The sequence below is a fragment of the Leopardus geoffroyi genome, chromosome A2, assembly GCF_018350155.1.
Source record: "Leopardus geoffroyi isolate Oge1 chromosome A2, O.geoffroyi_Oge1_pat1.0, whole genome shotgun sequence".
Taxonomy (NCBI): Eukaryota; Metazoa; Chordata; class Mammalia; order Carnivora; family Felidae; genus Leopardus; species Leopardus geoffroyi.
The window spans coordinates 2974779-2990851 of NC_059331.1; the positions used below are offsets into that span (position 1 = coordinate 2974779).

General features: G+C 62.1%; 1 protein-coding gene across 1 annotated transcript; it reads right to left on the bottom strand.

Moving 5' to 3' along the window:
* Nucleotides 1-2378: 2378 nt before the first annotated feature.
* Nucleotides 2379-15566, bottom strand: DAPK3 (death associated protein kinase 3). The gene is made up of 9 exons (XM_045491510.1): nucleotides 15450-15566; nucleotides 14357-14503; nucleotides 7611-7971; nucleotides 7298-7427; nucleotides 7046-7094; nucleotides 6442-6468; nucleotides 5248-5400; nucleotides 4462-4507; nucleotides 2379-4057 (listed from the first exon to the last, which is right to left on the bottom strand). The coding sequence occupies exons 2-9, from the start codon at nucleotides 14416-14418 to the stop codon at nucleotides 3521-3523; spliced, it is 1365 nt and encodes a 454-aa protein (XP_045347466.1). The 5' UTR covers nucleotides 14419-14503; nucleotides 15450-15566; the 3' UTR covers nucleotides 2379-3520.
* Between the last annotated feature and the right edge of the window lie 507 nt (nucleotides 15567-16073).

The window sequence follows — 16073 nt, forward strand, 5'->3', positions numbered from 1 at the left end:
TTTCTGGGGAACACACTTCAACCCACGGGAGCCACGCTGGGTGCAAACCCCCCCCCCGTTACCCCTCTGCCACCGGGCCCTGGGGTCCCTCCGCTGCCGACCGGGATCCAACCAGAACGTTCTGCTCTCCCCTCCCACTGTGCCCGACCCCATGCGTGGAGCCCCCTCATTCAGCGGGCGTAACGCTCTGCCCGCGGTCCGGGCTCAGCCCCACGGGCCTTCCGCTTGTCCCCGATCCAAGCCTCCTGTCTTCCCGACCGACCGGCTTTCAAACTGGGGCCCCCACCGCCCCTGCTCGGGATCAGTAATTTGCTAGCACAGCTCACAGGGCAACAGCTTACTTACTAGATGACCCGTTTATTTTTTTAATGTTTATTTAGTTTTGAGAGACAGAGCACGAGCGGGGAAGAGGCTGAGGGAGAGGGAGACACAGAATCCGAAGCAGTCGGCACAGAGCCCGACGCGGGGCTCGAACCCACGAACCGCGAGATCATGACCTGAGCCGAATGCTAAGATCAGACACTTAACCGCCTGAGCCCCCCAGGCGCCCCGAGACAAACATCAGTTTCAAACCCTTCCTCCGGCGAACTTCACACACCGCAGCCAAGATCTGAGCCAAGCGACGGGCGGGAGGAAGGCAACCCGTGGTTCCCATAGTCTGTCCCCCCCAAATCAAGAAACAGGCACGACACCCCTACTTTGCACAAGGAAAAACCAGACGGCATCTCCAGTAATGGGGTGTCTCCAGTCTCTGTGGGTCAGGGGTCCCGACGTGGCCCGCCCGGGTCCGAGGCTCAGTGTCACCCGAGAGGCCGCGATGCAGGTGCCAGCCAGGCCTGGGTTCTACCCGACGGCTCCACTGGGGAGGGGTCCGCTCCTAGGGCCACTCACGCGGCTGGTGGGCCTTCTTCCTTGCTGGCATCTGGGCCTGTGACATGGCAGCTCGCTCGTCAAAGCCAGCAAGGGACAGTCCGCCAGCAAAACGGAAGCCACAGTCTTAGGTGGCCTGATGGGGGGACGGACCTCGTCACCTCTGCTGTATTCTGGTGGTCAGAACCCCCTACTGGGCCAGCCCACCCTCGAGGAGCGATAGCAGGGGCAGAGATCAGAGGCTGCGGGCCAAGGTCAGAGTCAATAACTACGTTAGCCCCAGGCTCCGCGAAGTGCTTGCACCGGCCGGCCGGACGCCCTGGCTAGGTGTGGTGTGGCCCCAGAGGGGCTCCCCGTGGACACCCCTCCCCAGGTAGGAGGGGGTGGGGCCGAGTGTTTGCAGAGCAAGGACACCTGCCCGTTATCCCGAGGGGACGCTGGGGATCTAGGCCCGCAGCCGGGCGGACCCTGGACAAAGTGCATGTCGGTTTGTACCCGGTCTCACTACTCCCTCCTCTCCCACGTCAGGACAGACGTCGTCTCAACCCTCCGCAGCCATCGCCCAGCGCCCGCCACTGTGCCCGGAATGGGCGAGACCTGCTCAGCACTGGCTGGACGGGTGCCGTCCACCGGTCCCTGGGCCCCCGGGGGGTCTGGAGGCCATCTGGTGCCACGTGGCAGACGGGTGCGGCCTGCCGACTTTACACACGTTACGCACACCAGGGCGCCCCCTCCCACGACCGGCTCTGTGCCACGTGACCCACGGGGCCGTGCCGCTCAGTCATCACCTTGAACCCCAAAGGGCCAGACCAGGTTCTGGGCCGGACGAGCCGGCCATAAAGGACAGTCAGGGACGAACGGGGGAGACCCGACTGAGCTCAGCAGTCCGTGAGCTGAAATTTACTGAAATGCTAAAACCTGAGGTTGTTCACCCAAAAGAGATTAAAAAGGAGCGATGGTAAGTCGGATCTCAATGTTTTCCTTTTAGTTAAAGGAAAAACAGAACACGAGTGAGGAGAGATGCGCCCCTGGGTGTAGGGCACGAGGTAATAAAAGGATAGGGCACCACTGACCCCAGAGCTCCAGCTCCCGGGAAGAAAGTAAAAACCATTCCCTTTTTGGAACCACGTGCCAGGCCCAGAGGCAGCAGCAGGGGGAACAAGGACCCCCCCATCCCTTCCAAGCGGACGGGGTGGACGGGGTGACCTCTGTGCTGGTGTCCTCACGCTGGGGCACTGGGGCCCGGCAGCATCTGAGGCGGCACAGAGGGACAGAAGGCCCCTCTGACTTCGTTCCAGCTGTCTGGAAGCTTCCATCGCAAGTGAGACCTGCCAAACCCCAAGATCAGGGCAGCCTCCGAGGCCCCCCAGGTCTGCCCTCGTCTTCCCAAAGAGCATGGGGGCAGCAGTGGAGGGGCAGAGACACGAGAGCCAGGCGTGGCCGTGGCACTGGGTGGCCACAAGACTGGCCACCCCGGCCGGGGCCTGAGCACAGAAAACAGCCACGTGTCGGGGAAGCGGGGCTTTATTTCCTTTAGGCACATGCACGTGTGATACACAGAGCTCGCGGACGGGTACAAGGCGGGCCCCACCCCGGCACTGGGGACGGGCCTAGGCACACGGGAGGACTCCGGCCAGCCCCAGGGCTTGGTTCCTCCCGCCCCCGGGCCAGGCTGGCCTCTGTCCGGAGAACTCCTCTCGGGCTACGGAGGGGCCACACAGATGTCACTCGCTTAACCCAAACCGCGGCACAAGTGCAGAGCTCACGGCCAGAGAGCCTCGTTTTGGTGAATCCGGGACCTTGGGGCACGTTCCCTGGGGCGCCGGGCCCTGCTCGAGGGCGGCACCTAGTGGCGGGTGCGGGCACTGCCCCTGCAGCCCCTCCTCCACCTTCTCTGGCCCAGCGGGGAGGGTTCGGCCGGCTGCAAGCAGCCTCAGGGGCTCGCCGGGCAACTCGGGGGACACTGGGCCTTCGCAGAGCACTCTGGGGGCGACTACCCCACAATTCGGAAGGCAGCACTGGGACGGGAGGCAGGGGCGTGACCGGGCCGTGTGGGTCATCGCGTGTGCTTTGTGACCGGCGCGGCAGAGAGGAGTGAGGGGCAGCGATGGCTCCTGACCTGGCACCTGGGGCCGCCTGGGCCTGAGAGAGGGACAGACACAGCTTCTGCATCAGGGTCCCGCGTCCAGCCTCACGCCCCCTCGCCACCCGCCCCAAACCGACGCCTCAAGGGCTGGGCCATCTCCTCAGCTCGGGCCCTGGTGCCAGCTCAGCCCGGGGGGCGCAGGGAGGGCTGGGGACCGAGGGCGCCGGGTCAGAAGCTGCCTCTCGTCTCCAGAAGAGGCGGGACCTCGGTGTCCAGCAGAGGCAGGTGAGATCCCCCGCCCGCCCCTGGGTTCTGAGCTCCAGGCCCAGGCCTTGCAGGAGGCTGGCCCTGTGCCGCCTGGCCGGCTCTGTCCCGCGATGCCGAGCGCTCGCGGGGCTCTCGGGGCTCCCCAGGGGACGCTGACCCGGAAGCCGCAGGACAGAGGGACTGAGCCCGGGGAGGGCGGCCTTGGGTTCCCGGCCCCGCGAGCACGTTCCGGCCCCGCGACCTTCCCACCGGGGCCCTCGTCGCGGGGCTGTGGAGGGGCCGCCCGCCCGCCAGGCCCTAGCGGAGGCCGCAACCCCCGGCCTGCAGCTTCTCCTGCCCCATGGCGCACACCAGGTCCTGCACGAAGCGCATCTCGGAGGCCACCTGCTTGGCCAGGGCCTCGTAGCGGTTCTCCAGGCGGCTGAAGCGGCGCTTGAGCCCGCTGGCCCCCAGCAGGGCGCCCTTGGCCTCCTCCTGGGCCTGCCGCCGCAGCGCCTCGGTCTTGTGCAGCTCCTGCCGCAGCCGCCGCAGGTCCTGGCCGATGCTCTCGTTCTCCTCCCGGTACCAGGCCTCCTTCTCCTCGTAGATGGCCGTCAGCGCCTCGATGTCCTCGTGGAACAGGCGCCGGCTGTGCTCCAGGCCGCGCAGGCCCTCCTCCGCCGCGGCCACCTCCTCCAGCACCTTGGAGAAGCGCTCGAAGCTGACGTACGTGTTGTTGGGGGGCATGCTCGAGTGCGACTTGATGGTGTACTCCTTGAGGCGCGCCGTCTTCAGGCGCCGCCTCTCCGGCTTCCGGCCGCCGTCCTCCCGCCGCACGTTCCGCCGCCGGATCGCCTGCGGAGGGAGAGGCGGCGCCTAAATAAAGTCTTACCGGCACACGGCCCCGCCCCTTCGCGGGGGGGGGGGGGAGGGGGGGAGGGGGGGAGGGGGGCGGGCCTGGTTCCGGCATTTCCCTGCCAGAGACCCAGCGGAAGGAGACACGGGCCGCCTGGCCCTTTACAGAAGACTGCCGTGCCCGGCCGAGAGGCCACCCCGTTCTGGAAGTTTCTGTGCAGGGAGCCGTGCCGCGTGCAGAGGGGCTGGGGACCCCACCGGGGATCACACGGAGGGGCTCCCACACCGTCCCCGTGCACACCCCGCCCTCTGCCAGCCGGGTCCACTCCCCTGGGGACCCTGCCCCACACTCAGGCCTTGTCACACCTGCCGTCCTGGAGAGGGAGCGGCCCCACCCATCTCACCTTGATCCAGGAATGCTCCAGGCTCTGGGCGATGGTCATTCTTCTCCTAGAAAAGCCCCCCCCCACACCCTGGTTAGTCACACGCCCGCCACGTCCCCATCCTCCCACGAGGCTGGCGGGGAGAACAGAACAGGGAAGGGGTTTTCTGGGCCCTCCCCCTGCAGCTCGGCTCCCTGCCCCCACCTCAGACGGCTCACAGACACTGGCCCCCTGGGGACGCCCCTCCAGCCGGGGGCAAGTCCCTGAAATGACCTTGGAACTACCTGTACCCTCAGAGCATCCGCTCCGATCAGCCAGCAAGGAGCCCATCAAGAGGCCTGCTGCTCTGGGGTCGTCACGCTTTCCGAGCGGTTTTGTTACCCGGGGCGGGACCTAGCGCTGGGTCTCGCCAACTCAGGCGCCCACAGGAGGGACAGGCAGGCGGCAAGAATGGGCAGCTCGGGCCAGGGAGGACTCTGGCCAAGAGCAGCACCTCTCTGGGAAGGAGGGCTCCGTGATGCCGGAAGCTTTAGTCCTCCCTAGGAGAAGACCCCCAGGAGTCTGCAATTGCCCACGAAATCTACCTTCAACAGGAGTCGCAGCTGTCAACCAGGATTCTCGACAAGGATCCATTCACAGCTCTTCAAGACACGGCGGGGACCGAGCTAAGCCGTCCACTGGCCCGCTGCCAGGCCGTGCCCGACTCCCAGTGACGAGGAGGGGACAGCACGAGGATGTGCTCTCGCGGACCAGCGGCCTCCCCTGCCCGCCCCCCGCCCGCGCCCTCTGCCCGGCCAGCGCTCCTACTTGGGGTCTTTGACAAGCAGCCGGCGGATGAAGTCCTTGGCCAGCTCACTGGTGTTGCTGAAGTACTCCTCGTCGAAGTCGTAGTTCACGGCCGAGATGTTGGTCAGGGTCTCCTGCTTCGTCTCGCCCAGGAACGGGGAGGCGCCGCTCAGACTGGAAGACGGGCACGGGGCTCAGCGGCCCCTGCACTCGCCCCACTGACACGCCGCGGCCTGTGCCACCCCCTGGGCCTCCCGCGCGCCCCGGCCCCGAGCTTCCCACCACACAGCACAGAAACCTCGCGCCCAGCCTCCGACGGGGACTCAGACGAGTGGGCAGAAGTCTCGAAGGAAGCTCGAAGCACGTCCCCCAAATGTTCAGCGATCAGAGGCCACACTGGCAACCCGCGGGGGAATCCCGGCCGAGTGCGTCCACACGCAGTCCGGGCACGGCCCGAGAGACCACACGAGGACATCGTGGGCCTTCCTGATGAGCCGCGCTGGGGGGGCCACACCACCGCCCCCTGGGGCTCTGGGCACACGGCACTGTGACGGACAGGGAGGAGTACTCATCTGGGGGCACCCGGGGGGCTCGGTCAGTCAGGCATCTGACTCTTGATTTCAGCCCAGGTCACGATCTCACCATCGTGAGACGGAGCCTTGGGTGGGGGCTCTGCACCGACCGGTGGAACTTGGGATCCTCTCTCCCTGTCTCTCCCTGACCCTCAGGTGCTCGCGCTCTCTCTCCCTCCCTCCGAGTAAACTTAACAACGACGACGACAAAAAGATGCCAGCGTCATGGGAAGACGGGTGAGGGGCACAGAAACCGCACTGGTTTTGTAGCTGTTTTGAAAGTCTAGCCTTTCTTCAAAACTTAAGAACCTAAAACTATGAAAAAACCCATCGTAAGGCACCGTCAGGGTGGATCGCTGTGCCACCTGACGAGGGAGGAAAACGCAGGGGGAGCCTGCCTGGCGCAGGGGTGGAGGTGAGGAACAACCCAAACGCGGCACCCAGGGAGTGAGGCCGGGCCGGGCTGCTGGCCAGCAGGGAGGGAGGACACACGCGGTCCCCACTCGGCCCTGCGCCAGGGGGTGTGGGGCCTTCTGAACTCACACCTTTCCGTCCTGCACAAATTCATTCACCCACCCAGCCACCCAGCATCCCGCCCCAGCAGGGCCCCAGGAGAAGCAGGAGGCCCCAAGCAGGCACTCACAGGATGTAGGTGATGACACCAATGCTCCTGGAGAGAACACACGAGAAGGACAGTCAGCTCAGTGGCGGCGGTCAGCACCCCAATTCCCAGAATCTCTCAACGGCTGGGGATCCAGAAGCCCCCGGCCCCCTCTCCTTCAGGGTCTGCAAGGCCTCCACCGAGGGCCTCTGTCTCTCCCGCCCTGGCGTCTCAGGGTGAGATATGAGCTCATCTGCCCACATCACCTGCCAAGGCTCAAATTGGGGGGGCTGGGGGGGTGCAGGCGTGGGCTCGAAGGCGGGTTGACAAGCTCCACGAAGAGTGAGACAACCAACGTTTCGGGCTTTGAGGCTCCCAGTCTCTGCTGCCTGTTTCATTTTTAACAACGCCTTAAACACAAGAAGACCACTCGGGACCCACAGACCCGCTCTGGCCGCTGGGCCATCGTTTGCCAAGCCCCGTTCTAAGTCGACGGTCTGTCCTGCCCACACCCAGCAGATGGGCCACATCCCCGCCTGCGGCTGTGGCCTGGCAGTGCTCACGGATGGCTGGGGGGGGTTCGGGTGCTTTGTCCCAGGGGCGTGGGCCAGCCCCCCACCCCCACCCCAACCCCCCCGCCACTCACCACATGTCTGCCTCCAGACCCAGGGGCTCGTAGTTGACGATCTCGGGAGCTGCGGGGACGGGGAGACAGACGGCGTGGGGTCGGACGCCGGGTGCACCTGAGGCAGCCCCGGGGACGCAGCCACGGGGAGCGGGTGGCACAGCCCGCCTGCAGGGACCGCCTGGCGGCGGGGGGCAGGAGGCCGGACACCAGGGCTCGGGAGAGGACACCCGCGGGTGGGACCCAGGCCCAAGGCGCCGCACGGAGCCGTACCCACGAACTCGGGGGTGCCGAAGATGTTCTTGAACTCGTTCCCCGCCTCGATCTTGTGGGCGATGCCGAAGTCGATGAGCTTGATGCGTGGGTTGGGCACGTTCTTGTCCAGCAGCATGATGTTCTCTGGCTGCGGGCGAAGGAGGACGCCGCTGCCCAGCCGGCCCCGCACCCCCACCGGGCCCGGGCCGAGGCGGTCTGCGTCCCCCCCCACCCCCGGCAGCAGCCGCCCGCGGGCGCGCTCCGAGCCGGAGCCCCTTGCCGCCCCCACGCCCCAGGTCACCCGCCCCGGCCGGGCCCCCGCTCGGCTCACCTTGAGGTCGAAGTGGGCGATGCGCTTCGAGTGCAGGTAGTGGACGCCGTCCAGGATCTGCTTGAGGAACTGGGTGGCCTCGTCCTCCGTCAGCGACTCCTTCTCCGCCAGGAAGTCGAAGAGCTCCCCGCCCGAGACCAGCTCCAGGATGAGCACCACATCCGTCTTGTTCTCGAAGATGTCGTGCAGCGTGATGATGTTGGGGTGCCGGATCTCCCGCAGGATGTTCACCTCCCGCTCGATCTCCTCCCGGCTGACCCCCCGCCGGCTGGACGACAGGCGACGCTTCTTGATGAACTTGGCCGCGTACTCCTTCCCGGTGCCCTTCTGCCGGCATTTCCGCACAATGGCAAACTGGCCGCTGCGGGGACAGCGGAGTGAGCGGGACCCCGCGAGGGCCGGGGGGCGGGGGAGCGGGAAGGTTGCAGGCTTCCAGAACCTTCTGGGACTGCACCTCCCAGCCCCGCCCCTCCGGGAGTCCACACGGCAGGTGCAGTCTGGTGGCCGCGTGGCATCTGTGTGCCACAGAAGGAAAGGGACACAGCTCGGGGTTTATGGAAGGGAGCTGGAGTCCACCGTGGGGCCAGGAGAAAGCGGGTGACAGGAGACATGCTGAGGACCCGCTCGGGGAGCCCGTGCCGCTTGGACGCGCACAGGTACTTCCGCGTGGGCAGGAGGCCAGGGGCTCGCACCCATCACTCACCACCCCATGCCACCTGTGTCTCAGGGGGGCAGAGGGCTGGGGCAGCCAAGAGGGGGTCTTTACTTTTAAGTGACACAATTCTATACAAACTCGACTTTCCAGCCTATTTCATTATGTTTGAAAATCGAAGAGAAAAGAAATAAGCCATTGACTTTGAAGGAGCTTCTTACAAAACCGGCCAAGTAAAAGGAACACACCCGTTTTCAAGCTGACAAAGAGAGGACAGGGGACCGGAGCCTGCGCCCACAGAAACAGGCTGGCGGTTCCCTGAGAGGTTAAGCACCGGTTCCAGGAGCCTCGGCAATCCCGCCCCAGGTGTCCCCCCAGGAGGAAGGACAACACGAATCCACAGAGAAGCGTGAACACAAATCCTACGTCAGCAGGATTCGCGAGAGCCTAAAGGGGGGACACAACCTGTGTCCATCAGCAGATGAATGGACACATAACGTGTCCACTACACATGCACAAGTCCCTCCACCACCAGCAGGAGCGAGGCGCCCACCCCCGCCGCCCCGCGGACGGGCCCCGAACACACGACGCTCAGGGAGGGAACCAGACACGAGAGGCCACGCGGGACGTGAGTCCGCGTGTGTGAAACGTCCAGAACAGGCTCCTCCACGGACGGGAAGGGGGCTCGTGGGGGCCGGGGGCGGGAGGGACTGCTGATGGGGACGGGGCTTCTTTTCAGGGTGATGGAATGTTCTGGAATTATTTGGAGAGATGGCTGCAAAACCCTGTGAATACACCGACGATCACTAACTTGCACACTTGAAAGGGGTGAACTGCACAGCATGTGAATTACATCTCGAGACAGCTGCTACTAAAAGAGAGACAGAAAGCCTGTTCCGTGCACTCTGGGGAGCTGTCCAATGTCCAAATTATTCTGCTATCCAGGAACTTAGTTACATGAACTTACTTTAACTCAAGAGCTGACTGAAAAAGGCCAGACAGCGAATATTTTTAGCCTTATGGGCCATGTGGTTTCTGTCATAATTCTTGTGTGTTTTTACAACCTTTCAAAAAAAATAAAGAACCATTCCAGGCTCCCAGGCAGACAGGACCACACTAGGCTGGGCCGGATTTGGCCCAAAGGCCACAGTTTGCTGAGTCCACGTCAGCGGGGACCAATTCCAAGACAGAAAGTACACGTTCCAGACAGAAAACTTCACGGCACCTCCAGGGCTCGAGAGAAAACAGGCTACATGAGATCTCGGGGAAATGAGGGAGAGAGTGTAGAGGAAGGAAGGGCAGAGACGGGGGCGGCCAGGCCCTCTGAAGCTGGTGACCGCAGAGGGAGGGCAGGCTGGCCAGAACGACCCTGGGAACAGACAGAGGTTGGGGCGCCTTTGCCAAGCCGACACGGACCTCAAAAAGACCGAGGGACCCAACCGGGTCTGTCCGGTAAGCGGACCCACCCACGGTGGCGTCACAGATGTGCTCTACACACACACAATTGGAAGATGGGTGAAGTTCAAGGTGGGTCAGTGGGAGATGCAAAATTAATACTAACATGGCGGGCTGAACAACAGTCCCTCCAAAGACACCCACGTCCAAATCCCCAGAACCTGTAAATACAGCACTCTCATGACAAAAGGGACCTTGCAGGAGGGAGCAAGCCAAGGCCCCTGAGACCCTGGGGGTGACCCTCGGTGCCCGGGGGGGGGGGGGGCCCAGCGTCCTCAAGAGGTCCTCACAGGAGGAAGGCAGAGAGACGGGTGGACCCCACGCTGCTGGCCACTGAGGACGGAGGAGCGGCCGAGAGCCAAGGCCGTGGCATCGTTGGAAGCCGGAAAAGGCCGGAGAGGGGTCTCCCTGGGGCCCCGGGGGGTACCAGGCCTGTTTTAGACTCCTGACTTCCAGCCCTTCTAGGCCACTGAATCACAGTGAGTTGTTACAGTGCTGACGGGAGACTCAAGCACTGATCTGAGAGCCAAGCGCACGGGTCAGCCGAGAAAGGCAAAGCGTTCCTGATCAGGCCTCGCCCCGTGCCCCCTGATCTGCCCCAGCAGTCCCTTGGGACATTATGCTCCTGCCCCCCCCCCCCCACGTCTGTCCACTAACACTCCCCCCACCCGAAACACTTGCCCCTCTCCTCTGCCTCCACCAGCCCAGCTAATTCCTCCAGGCCCACCTCCCGTCCCACCACAACTCCCCCATGGAAATGACATCAGATGCCAAACACTCGCCGCGTGGCGCTGTGCTAAGTGCTGGACCTGTGGCCTCATTTTCAAATACAAGGATTGTGTTTCCCTGCTTTACTTCTTTTTAAAGTTCATTTTAAGAGAGAAAGAGTGTGTGTGAGCGGGGAAGGGGTGGGGAGGAGAGACAGACAGACAGACAGACAATCCCAAGCAGGCCCCATGTGGCAGCACAGAGCACGATGCAGGGCTCGAACCCACGAACCGTGAGATCATGAGCCAAAACCGAGTTGGATGCTTAACTGGCTGTGCCATCCAGGCGCCCTTCCCCTGCTGTATCTAAGCAGAGCCAACAAACGGAGACGAGTCAGGCAGAGCTCATGGGAACAGGAAGACACTACTAAAGGGTGAACCGTGTCCCCCAAAAGTCCATGTGTCAGCCCTAACCCCCAGCACGTCAGAATGGGACTACCCAGAGACAGGGCCTTTCTAAAGAGGTGATTAAATTAAAATGAGCTCACAGTGGGGGCGCCGGGGGGGCTCAGTCGATTGCGCATCCAACTTTGGCTCAGGTCACGATCTCACAGTCCGTGAGTTCGAGCCCCGCGGCGGGCTCTGTGCTGACAGCTCAGAGCCTGGAGCTGCTTCGGATTCTGTGTCTCCCTCTCTCTCTGCCCCTCCCCCGCTCGCACTCTGTGTCTCTCTTTCTCTCTCTCTCAGAAATAAACATTTAAGGGGCGCCTGGGTGGCGCAGTCGGTTAAGCGTCTGACTTCGGCCAGGTCACGATCTCGCAGTTTGTGGGTTCGAGCCCCGCGTCGGGCTCTGGGCTGATGGCTCAGAGCCTGGAGCCTGTTTCCGATTCTGTGTCTCCCTCTCTCTCTGCCCCTCCCCCGCTCGCACTCTGTGTCTCTCTTTCTCTCTCTCTCAGAAATAAACATTTAAAACAAAAACAAAAAAAATGAGCTCACAGGAGCGGACCTGAATCCAATCTGACCGATGTCCCTGTAAGAGGGGAGTAGGACACAGATGCACAGACAGACGCAGAGCCCTGTGAGGCCACAGGGAGAAGGTGGTCATCTGCACGCCCAGGACAGAGAGCTCAGGAGGAACCAGCCCTGCCGACGCCTTGATCTTCAGACTCCCCGCCTCCAGCGCTGGGAAAGCACAACTGCCTGCTGCCCCCAGTCACACTACCGGGGCCGCGCGAGCCGATACGGGCACAAACGCCACTCTACGAGGCGGAAGCCAGAGCGAAGCCCACACCTGTCGACCCACAGACTAAGTCATTCCTCGAGACCATCAACGTGAACTCCAGCTGGGAAGAAAGAATCCCCCGACCCCTCCCAAAGACACGCACACGTACAAACTTGCTTCCGGGTCATTTGTCCCCATGGCCCCTGGGACAAGAAAACGTGGCCCTGCTTTACTCATGGTCCTCGTCAGCACGGCGAGGCCCAGCAGCTAATTTGCCAAGACGGTTAGCGGTGACACCGGGGGAGACACAGCTGGGCTGCGGGCCCCGCCTTCAGGGGTGCCAACCGAGCAGGGCACAGGATGCTGTCTGGGGCACAAGGACGCACACTCTTTCCAACGTGCAGGGCCACAAGTCGCTGGGACACCTAATGGGCCCGTCCCAGGGTGGGCGGGTGGAAGCCAAATAAATGCCCGCCTCTGGTTCCAGCCCGCCTGGCCTTTGCAGGGCCTGGTCTCCAGACCCGAAGCCCACTTGGCCACTCGCGGTCCGCATGGCCTTGGGCAAGCTGCTTCCCTCCTCTCGGCCCCCGCTTCCTCATAAAGTGGGGATGACGACCACGCCCCCCTTGTGAGCGACATCTATAATTTCTACAAACTGCACCACAGCCTGTGCGGCATCCAGTGCCTTTAATTCCTCATTTCGTGTTATCTCCAAGCACGTTCTGGATCGTTACGTACAGCGGCGCTGTCCCAGATGACAGCCACCGGCCACACAGTGGCCCGCCAAGCCGGTCCAAACGGAGATGTGGAGCACCGGGGGTGGCTCAGTCGGTTGAGGTTCCGACTCTTGATTTTGGCTCAGGTCACAATCTCCCGGTTTGTGAGATCGAGCCCCGTGTCCTGCCCCAGTTCTGGGCTGGCAGCGTGGGGCCTGCTTGGGATTCTGTCTTTCCTTCTCTCTGCCCCTCCCTCCTTCCCTCCCTCCCCCAGAGTAAATAAATATTTTAAAAAAAACGAAAAACTGAGATGTGTTGTCAGCTTCTAGAAACACACCAGATTTCAAAGCTTCATAGAAAAACAGCAGAATTTTTCCTTCGTAATTTTTACCGCACAAGCAAAAAGGTCATACTTTGATCTATTGGCTTAAATAAAATGTATTAAAATTATTAAAATTGACACAGCCTCTACCAAATTTCAATATACTTCCTACGTGGCGAACATTATACAGGTTGCCTGGCTCTTTTTTCTTTTTTGTTCTTCTAATTTTTTTTTTAACGTTTTAATTTATTTTTGAGAGAGAGAGAGACAGAGTACAAGCTGGGGAGGGGCAGAGACAGAGGGAGACACAGAATCTAAAGCAGGCTCCAGGCTTTGAGCTGTCAGCACAGAGCCCGACGCACGAACCATGAGATCATGACCTGAGCCAAAGTGGGATGCTTAACCGACTGAGCCTCTGAGGCATCCCTGGAACAGGGGTTTCTTTTTTTTTTTTTTTTAATGTTTACTTATATTTGAGAGAAAGAGAGAGAGAGAGAGAGAGAGAGAGAGAGAATGAATGGGGGAGGGGCAGAGAGAGAGGGAGACACAGAATCCGAAGCAGGCTCCAGGCTTTAAGCTGTCAGCAGAAAGCCCGACGCGGGGCTCGAACCCACACACTGCGAGATCATGACCTGAGCTGAAGTCGGAGGCTTAACGGACAGAGCCGCCCTGACGCCCCTGCCTGGCTCTTTGTTAATGGCTGCATAATATTCCACCTACGGGGGCGGTGGTTCCGTGGCAGCCACTGAAGAGGCTCCCCGTCCTTTGTCCATATAAATCCTTACAGCAACTCTCCCTGTTCTCAGGCCACGGGGTCCGCATGCATACACATTCCCACTGAGTCAATTCCTAACAGTGCAAACAGTGGATTAAGGGGAATATACACAGGACGTGTATATTTCCTTCGTATTTCCTTCGGACTTCTGCCGAGCCACCCTCGGGAGGAGGTCCTAACACATTTTCAACAAGAATGAGGTTTGGGGGACGAGCGGGGGGAGCTCCGTTCTCTACCACTCTGTTAAGGAAATTCCTAAAGGAGGGACTTCAGAATCCCAAACGGGCCTGAAATACTTTGTCAGCCAAGGCCTGATGCACGGCTCAGTTATTTACATTCCCTTTTGGTGACATCATAGGGCTGGTCAGCAGCGAACTCACCAAATAAGGTCTGAGGCTCCGGCAAGGAAAAAAAAAAAAGGATGATGTCTGGCTAGTCCAAGGCAGGGGTGCTCCCGGGGGACAGGAAATCAGCTGCCTGGCTGGAACGGGAAACCTCCTCTCTTTCCCACAAGAATGCTAACCAACTGGCAGGGATGTGGGCCCAGACAGGGGGCCTCTCCTGGAAACGTGCAAGGGAATCGGTCACCTCCCTCAAGAAAGGATTAAACAGAGGGACAGACCTTTACCACCTACCGCTCTGTCTCACACCACACGGCAGGCACTCTGTTAGGGGCTCCATGTGCTTGATATTTTTCCCCAAGGGAAACGCACAGAGAATGTTAGAGCAAGAATTTGCGGACGGGGCCGCCTGACCCCAGAGCCTAAATTCCTTCTACCAGCACACGGCACTGACTCATCCCGTCTTGGAGGGTAGGAAAGAGGACAGGAGGGGAGACGCCATCCAGAAAACCCCGCAACACCTCCCTCCCTCCCCCAAGGCCAGCACAGAGCTCACCTGCCCAGCTCCTCCCCCATCTCATAGTAGTCCTCCACATCTTCCTGCCTGAATGTTGACATGGTGGTCGGTCAGTCAGCCTTCCGGTGCCTTCCCCTCCAGTGAAAGGCCGGAGACACGATCTCAGGGAGTCCCTTAGCTGTGACCCTGGAGGAGACAGGGCAATAGGGAAGACGTGACATGCCAGCCATTTCTCCTAGGGAAGAACCACCTGCCCCCCACCCGCTCCCCAAGATAAGTTCCACGCTCCTCACAGAAGGCACATGCGTGTGGCGGGCGGGGTACTTTCCTGTGTTAGCGCACTTACACACCCCACCACCCAAAAGGGTGGCAACCCCACCGTGCCACCTTGGCCCCGTAACTCCGCCCGACCCAGACCTCTGGCTCCCCACACACTGCCCCAGCCTTTCTCTGCCTCTCCTTCCTAGGTTTCTCCCAACCTGCTCAGCCAAAGCCCACCCCTACGTTCCTGCAAGTTCCCCCACACTCGTCACACCCCCAAAGCCAGGGGCTCCCTCACTCCTACCCAATTTGCTAAGGTGCTCCAGTCCCGACACCCACCTCCCTGCCCATCAGCCACGTTAACCCCTCCTCGGCCTCACCCATTCCCCCCACAAACCCCCTGACCGCCCCAGATCTCCTAAGACCTTGCGCGGACGTGTGCTTTCCCCCAATCCTGAATTCCTCAGGAACTGAACAATGGCTTCCAAGCCCCTGCAAGGTCCCTGCCCGCCCTTGCCTCCCGCTGACGTCCACCGCCCCAAGGAGACTAACTCTTCCCCGCTCCTCCCAGGCATCCCTCCAGGTACCAGAGGCTCCCCAGCCCGTCTCCCCGGCCACATCTGAGAGTCTCCTCCGTTGTCCTCTCCCCCAACCTTCGCACACGCTCTAGGGCAGGCCCCTCCAAGGTCTCTCCCAGCCCCAACGACCCCGCTCCGGCGTCCCCCAGGCCGCCACGCCCCTCGCGAGCCCGGACCCAGTCCTTTCCCCGGGCCCGCTTATCCCAGGGGTCTCCAGACGTCCCCCCAATGGCCCCCGAGGCGCCGCCTCGGCCTCCCCAGCCCGTCGGCCACGGGCCGCGCCCGCTCCGCACCCTCCGCGGCTCCGCGCCCCGGGCTGCCCTCTGCCGCGCTGGCCACCGCCGCCCTCTCCAGCCCAGCCACCGCGGCCGCCGGGACGCGCCGACCTGCGTGACGTCACCGCGCCCGCCGGGGCCCGCCCTCGAGAGGCGGGGCCCACCGCCCATTGGTCAGCGCGCCCGCCGCTCGTGACGTCCCGCCCCACCCGCTGCCTCCCAGGCCCCGCCCGCTGGCGTCGGGGCCCCCGAACCCGGATGCCGCCTCGCCACTGGCCGCCAGGCTCGTCGTCACGCAGCACATTGGCTGGAACTAACGTCGGTCACACTTAGGAAGTCGGAAGGCCGACTTCCGGCCCCCGGGCTGCCCCACCCGCTGTCCTCTGACCCGGGTCCTGAAGCTGAGAGGTGCGGTGCTGAAATCCTGCGTCCCTCTTCCTGCCCTTCCTTGAGCAATACATACATACGCGAACGCAAAGCCCAGCTCCCGCCTGGCCGCTCCTGGGGTGGACACCCCCGGGGCCGCTTTAGTCCCTGAGTTGCAGCTTCCTCCTCTGTGAAATGTTACCCCCATTCCAAATACACAAAAATGCAAATGAGGCCAGTCCGGTGTCCCCTGTCGTGCTTGATCCTTGACTCCCA

Bases quoted from the DNA above. Each gene is read 5' to 3' on its own strand.
- DAPK3 (XM_045491510.1), bottom strand. From the start codon at position 14,418: ATGTCAACATTCAGGCAGGAAGATGTGGAGGACTACTATGAGATGGGG. The intron at 7,428-7,610 runs GTGAGCCGAGCG...CTTCGCCCGCAG, and splicing joins TCGCCCACTTCGACCTCAAG to CCAGAGAACATCATGCTGCT. The intron at 7,095-7,297 runs GTACGGCTCCGT...CCGTCCCCGCAG, and splicing joins CGGCACCCCCGAGTTCGTGG to CTCCCGAGATCGTCAACTAC.